This window comes from Fonticula alba (genome assembly GCF_000388065.1).
Source record: "Fonticula alba strain ATCC 38817 unplaced genomic scaffold supercont2.6, whole genome shotgun sequence".
NCBI lineage: Eukaryota > Rotosphaerida > Fonticulaceae > Fonticula > Fonticula alba.
In genome coordinates, this window is record NW_009242976.1 from 288,939 (window position 1) to 295,158 (window position 6,220).

General features: G+C 67.1%; 2 protein-coding genes across 4 annotated transcripts; both read right to left on the bottom strand.

Moving 5' to 3' along the window:
- Window positions 1-286: 286 nt before the first annotated feature.
- H696_03734 (hypothetical protein) lies at window positions 287-1,437 on the bottom strand. The gene has a single exon (XM_009497590.1). The coding sequence runs from the start codon at window positions 990-992 to the stop codon at window positions 498-500; it is 495 nt and encodes a 164-aa protein (XP_009495865.1). The 5' UTR covers window positions 993-1,437; the 3' UTR covers window positions 287-497.
- Window positions 1,438-1,637: 200 nt separating this feature from the next.
- H696_03735 (hypothetical protein) lies at window positions 1,638-4,114 on the bottom strand. Of its 3 annotated transcripts, XM_009497591.1 has the most exons (4): window positions 3,822-4,114; window positions 2,963-3,627; window positions 2,198-2,836; window positions 1,638-2,027 (listed from the first exon to the last, which is right to left on the bottom strand). In XM_009497591.1, exons 1-4 carry the CDS (start codon window positions 4,028-4,030, stop codon window positions 1,693-1,695), a joined length of 1,848 nt encoding a protein of 615 aa, XP_009495866.1. In that variant the 5' UTR covers window positions 4,031-4,114; the 3' UTR covers window positions 1,638-1,692. The 3 variants fall into 3 exon arrangements, with proteins under 3 accessions (XP_009495866.1, XP_009495868.1, XP_009495867.1); XM_009497593.1 differs by having other exon boundaries at window positions 1,638-2,836; XM_009497592.1 differs by having other exon boundaries at window positions 2,963-4,114.
- Between the last annotated feature and the right edge of the window lie 2,106 nt (window positions 4,115-6,220).

Below are 6,220 nucleotides of genomic sequence, written 5' to 3' on the forward strand. Positions count from 1 at the left end.
CCCCCCCCGCCTTGCGCCGCCCCCTTGCTTTTCTCCCCCACTTGCCCGAGGCGGATACGTGATCGTCTGTGTGTGTGTGTGTGCATGGGCATATACATATGCGTGTGGCTGTGGATGCACGCTCTCGTAGCCAGGTAAAGTAGTGGACCTCTTTTCTCTCTTAGCACCGCGAAAATGCCCCGCCTCGACGCATGCTCCCCCAAGCACATATGCATGTGCGTGCGCACACGCCCATGCGCATCGCTGTCCCCCCTCCTCCTCTCCCCCCCCCCCCTCCCCGACATCCCCATTCAGCACACTTCCTTAAATCTGGTAACAGGGTTGACATCTGCCCGGGCGCACTCCTCGGCTGGCCCTTCGCAGACGGGTGCGACTTTTTCGTCGTAGCACGCCCCCAACCGCATGGCGCCAGACGGCCGTGCCCCTGTGGACCCCCCTCGCCCGGGGTCTTCCCTTGCTCTCTTCCCAGGGGGCCGGGGCGGATCCCAGGCACACACTCACCTCGTGCACCACAGGAGCCTCATTCTCGTGGGGGGGCACTTCCCCACGTGCCCAGGCCCTGGACGGTTGGGGCGACGTCCGAGCACACCCACACGCATGCAAATTCCCGCACACATCACGCCTCCGTCCCCCGAGAAGCGCCCAGAGCAGGAGGGCGGGGCAGCTGCACCTACACGCAGGGGACCGCGATCGGGCGCCTTGCACATACGGTCCACACGCGGATCGGCGAATGGGGGGCCTCCAGACGGTCGATTCCTGGTGGGAATCGAGTTTTTCGTTTCTCCACTGGGCCTTCGGCTGTTGCAATACCCGTGCGCCGGTCTGCGGGGGATGTGCCCATCTTCGCGTGCTCCTGTGGCGTGCTGCCTCCCTGCTCGAAGGCCATCCTCAGGGGGGGATGGGTGAGCGTGTGTGTGTGCCCTTCTTTGCTGCGACCGTGCTCGGTACGCTGCCCCGATCGCACCCAAGGTCTGACCGGTTGCTGCCAGCATCCCTGGCAGCGGGATGAGTCCACTTCTGTGTTGGCCGCGCTCTCGCTCGGCGTCCGTTTCCCCTTCCCCTGCCCTCCGGTGTGGGGGTCCCGCAGGGGAGGGGGCTGCCGCCGTGTGGTGGAGGCCTGTGCCCTGTGTCCCGTTTCTGCGCAGGCGCTGAGTGCCCTCTCGCGCGCTCCCGCCCACTTCCCTTCACCGGGTTGAGGACGGGGCCGCCAGTCGGGGAGCCCGCGTCCCGGGTGGCCACTTCCTCGCAGCCTCTAAATAGCTGTGGATTGTTACTGAACGAGTCAATTGTGTGCGAGAGCGAAAGCCCAGAGGCGGGTGTTATCCTTCGGCGTGGCCTTTCCCCATGGCTTCCTCGATCCCACCCGCCTCTATAGCCCCCATTTTCCCGCCCCCTCTCTTCCCTTCATTTTTAAAAATTGAATTATCCGACACCCCATTTTCCCGCGCCGGCAGGGGGCGCAAAGAAGGAGGGGTGACCGCGCTGCATCGAAATAGCATGCCCTCGCGCAGGGAGGCGGCAGGGCCCCATATGGGGGGGGGGGGGGAGTACGCCCGCAATTGGAAAAAACACCGAGGGAAGGAAAACACACAGGGGCCCCCCCCCTCCCCGGGCTCCGGACCAAATACAAGCTGATGTGTGTGTGTGTGTGTGTATGTGGGCACAGGGGATGTGTGCCCGCGAATGTGTGTCCTATACCACGGCATCCAGCGAGACTGCCACAAATAGGGCCATCATCGCGGACAGAGTGCTGGCGAGAAGGCGCCCGATGCCGGCCAGGGCATCGCTCGCGCGGGCCGAGGCGTACCCGGTTGGCTCGGGCCCCGGGCGGCCCGGCCAGGCCCGGTCGACCGTGGCCAGCCAGCCACGCTTGCCGCGCAAGGACTGGAGCTGGGATCGGCCGCGCGAGGGGAGCGATGTCAACTGCGCCAGCACCCCGGCACATAGGAGGTGCACCGATGCATACGCGGCCAACACTTGGCGGACTGCTCGCAGCCCGAAGTGCAGAGTCACCCGGCAGGGCTGGTCTGGTGCGCGTGCACCCGCATGTGTACGTGTCAGAGCCTCCGTGTGGCGGTTTTCCTTCTTTTTTTTCCTTTCCACCGACGGCCTCGAGGATTCGACGGCCCGGGGACGGAGGGAGAGGCACCCACAGGCAATGGCGAATGTGGGCCATATGTGAAAGAATGAGACGCACCGATGGCCGGCAAAAGACGCATGGCCAGGAGGACGATGCCAAGTGGCCAGCGCGCGATGAAGCGCCTCCAGCGGCCGTGCAGCAGCCCGGGGAAGTGCCCTCCCGGCTCTTCCCCGGCATCGTCGCTGTCGGCGGTCGCGCCGCCGCGGGTGACCGGGAACCCGGGCAACCCCTCGGCCAGGCCGCCCAGGCGCACAGCCTCTAAATGCTGCATGCTACGAGGGTCGGCCATGGGTAGGTTGAGAAAAAGGGCACATTGCTCCTCGGAGCAGGGCACAAAGTCGCGCAAGAAGCTGGGACAGGAGGTACCCCGGTTTGAGGGCCCATGTGCCGGGCATTCGGAGCACCGGTGTGCCTTGCTGGCAGCCAGGAAGTCACAGTCGCAGGGCGCCGCCCGGGGCCGGTGCCCTCCGGCCAGGGCATCCTCATCCTCCTCGAGCATCGGCTCGGACAATGCCAAGGGGTGATCCACCCGGGAGAGCATCATCAAGAAGGCGGCCACCACGCGCAGGCGCTCCTGGCCGAAGGCAGACACGGCACCAGGCTGACTGAGGTCGACATGGGGCGAGTTGGCTGCATATGTGTGCCGGCGTGCGGCCACCAGGCGCCGGCGATCGCGGATGAGCAGACGCAAGAGACCTATTCCGACCGGTGGTTAGGGGTGCTCCACATCGTGCGCAAGGAGGCCCATGTGTGGGGGGGGGGGGGGGGGGGGGGGGGGGGCGACAGCGAGCAGCCCGGCCCGAGCCCAATGGCATGACGTACCCTCGATCGAGAGTGACACATCGTCCGACCAATGGTTAGATCCCGCGGTCCCGGTGACATCGGCTGGCCGCTGGAGCTGTGGCGGCCGGGCCACTACCCGATGCACCAGCGGCAAGTCGAGCAACAAGCCAAGTACCCGGGCAAGGAGAATCGATGCCATGGCCGCCAGCAGGGACCGATCGGCCGGAGGGGGATCTGCCTCGGCCGAACTGCCGGACCCATGGCCCAGCTTCGGCTGCCGCCGCGCCGGATGGTCCGCCCCTGGGAATGGTCCCTCGGCAGCAGCGGCAGCAGTAGCCGCGGAGAAGAAGCGCCCCCCAGGCCCGAAGCCCTCCTCGGCAGCCGCATGGACAGCGGCCGCGGCCGAGGACATTCCACCGGCCGCCGGCGCGAAGAAAGACGTGCCCATGGGCCCTGCCGCCGAGGAGCTCCGGCCGGCCACCTGTCCCTGCAGGGTCCGATCACGCAACAACACACGCACCGTGGCCAGAGTGCCGGACATCAGGGGATACAGGTCCGTGGCGCGACGGAACACCGCCGGCCGGGGGAACTGAAAGGACAGGAGGTCCGCCGCATCGGCCGCGCCGCCAATTGAGCCGCCCTCGGCCACGGCGTTGTACGCATGACTCAAGGCCTGGAAGGCGGCAGTGGCTTCGGGGTGCGAGCTGCCCCGGCAAAGCCCCGTCCGAAGGGGGGGGGGGGGGAAGGCGCCGCACAGGAGGCGGGTCAAGGGGAGGGAGATGGTTAAAAACCGGCCTGCTGTCGGCTGTCCCACCTACGGGCGGACCAGGGCAGAGGCGGACGGGAGGAGGGAAAAGCCCCCGGGCGGATGGTCAGCGGGGCGTGAGGCGGTGGGTACCACTTGTCCGGGTGGATGAGGCGCGACCGGCCAAGGAAGGCAAGCCGGACGGCGGCATCCGAGGGGGGCTGGTCCCACAAGAGCGGTGCCTCCAGGCCGAGGACTTGATATGGGCGGCCGGCACGCGAGTGTTCCAGCACCAACTCGATGATCTCATGCGCCGGGAGGGCATCTCTAGAGCCGAGGTCGGCTTCGTGGACGGCCGCCATCTTGGGCGCCGTATTGTGGGCTCGGTGCCTGTGCACGTCTCCCTGTGAGATGCGCTTAGGAGGGGGGGGGCGGGGGGGAGGAGGGAAGAGGGAGCTGGCCAGGGGGGAGACAGGAAGATGGGGCAGTGGATGGGGAGAGGCGCGATGGGAGAGGGCTGACTGATGATCCTGTCAGGATCTGGCAGATACGTGGCCGATGAAGCAGGGACACGTGCGGCGTCAGCACACCAGCCTGGCAGGGCGGAGGAACAGGCGTCGACTCGGCCACCTTCCGTTCCGACGCGGTGGAAGCCGCGGCGACGGAGAAATGAGCAAGCTGATTTGGACACAACCAGGGCCAGGGAGGGGGCGATCATGCCTGGCACTTGGCTCCAGCCCCGGCTCGGGACACAACACAACGTGGTGCCAAGACAGAGCACCACGACTGGGGGGGCCCCAGGCGCCGTATCCTCGCTCGCTGGGGCTAGTCACACAATGGCCTAGATCTCTGGCAGGCACGGGGAACAGAAGCAGGGGGGGGGGGGGGGCGGGGCAAGTGACAGATTGGATCCGCTCCGGCCGGGGTCAGGGAAGCGGCGAAATGGTCCCACGGGAAGGAGGGGGACAGGGGTGAAGCAAGCTTGGGCCACAAGAGCTTTCGGCGGTGGCCGTGCGGGGAGACCAAATTAACAGCACGAGGAGAATGCACGGCCGGTTTCCCCCGAGCGAGGGTGCCCTCATCCAAGGCCGCCCGGGAGATGGCACTCGAGTCGCCGGCCCGTGGAGGCGGTGGAAAGGGCACCCCGGTCGGTGGCATCCCTTCGTCGGATCCGGCCCCAACGCGCGGGGAGAAGTGTGAAAAAGGGATCCCCAGTTCGCACACTGCGAGTCCGGCCCGCGCAGGCGAGTCCTCGCATGTGAAAGTTTCCGTCTCCGCACACGGCAGAGCCCCCGGGACTCGAGGGGGGAGGGGGGGGGGGGAGGTCCAAGGCGGGCGTGGAAAAGGGAGACCGCTGATCGCGTATCGACAGGCACGGCCGGGATTCGCTCCCCGGTTCTCGCCCTCTGCCAGCGAGAGGCCCGCGGTTGTGGCCTATTCGCCGTGTTCCGAGAGTCTCCAAACACAGGGGCCTGAGCATCCTCCACAAGAGGCGTATTTGTACGCACGTTCTCCGGGCCCCGGGGAAAAAAAGGGAGGAGGTCCGGTGAGAAATGGGCGCTCCTTTCCGGGCGCCCTCCCAAAGCCGGTCCTGGGGGCGTGTATGGCCCCCCTAGCTGCGAGCAACTCTTCGCCGCCCTTCCGGCCCCCCCCCCCCAGGGGATGGAACAGACAGCGGTGTCGATGTCCGGATGATGGGATATCGGTCCCTGGAGAAGAGGATGAGCTACGCGCGCAGGGGGGCGCGGTGCCGGGTTGTGGAAGGCATGCTCGGAAGAGGGAAGTACTACCGTGTGAATGCGGCCGGGCCAGGGGGGGGGGGCCGGAAAGCCATCGGCAACGACGCCAGGACAAATGGAGGGCGGGAATCACTCCACCCCGGTGATCGGCGACCAGGCGCAGCTGATCCCAGCCTGCAGGAGCGTGGGCCTCCGATGCCGGGCTGACCCCGGCCCGGTGGATGCGCCGTGCCCATGATTCTTTTGTGAATGGTATTTGCCCGGGTGGCCGATATGAAAACCTTTACCAAGTTGGGGATACTTTGCAGTAGCCGGGCAGGATGATCTTCGCGACCTGCGAGTTGGATGTGTGCAGGGCGGTGAAATTGACGGCGGCAGAGGCACCAGCCTCGTCCAGGTTGGCGTGCCCTCTCCCGGCGCACCGATGCGAATGTGAGGGTAAGTTGCTGGAGTCTCACACTGGGGGTTCCCGGCAACGCCGCGCGCCTTGGGCCCCCTCCTAGGGGGGGTGGGGCGACCGAAGTGCGTCGTGCCTTGTTGCGTGCTCGCCGGGGCGTGCTGCCGAGCGTGGCATCTCATCCGTGCGCCATCTTGGGCGTACATCTGTGGGGGGAGGGGGGGCCGGCGCGAGGGACGACAACGGGAGTGCGCCCGTCCCGAGCTCAGCCGATCAACGCTCCCACCGAGCGGCGGTGGCACCGCAGAGTACACATGAGCCAATCAACCGAGAGAAGATGCTGGAGCATCATGCCCCCCCCTAGCCCCACTCCAGGAGGAGGGGGCGGGGCGGGGCGGGGCGGGGGGGGGGGGGGG

Bases quoted from the DNA above. Each gene is read 5' to 3' on its own strand.
- H696_03734 (XM_009497590.1), bottom strand. From the start codon at position 992: ATGCTGGCAGCAACCGGTCAGACCTTGGGTGCGATCGGGGCAGCGTAC.
- H696_03735 (XM_009497591.1), bottom strand. From the start codon at position 4,030: ATGGCGGCCGTCCACGAAGCCGACCTCGGCTCTAGAGATGCCCTCCCG. The intron at 3,628-3,821 runs GTACCCACCGCC...TTGCCGGGGCAG, and splicing joins CTCATCCACCCGGACAAGTG to CTCGCACCCCGAAGCCACTG. The intron at 2,028-2,197 runs GTGCGTCTCATT...CACGCGCACCAG, and splicing joins GCGTCTTTTGCCGGCCATCG to ACCAGCCCTGCCGGGTGACT.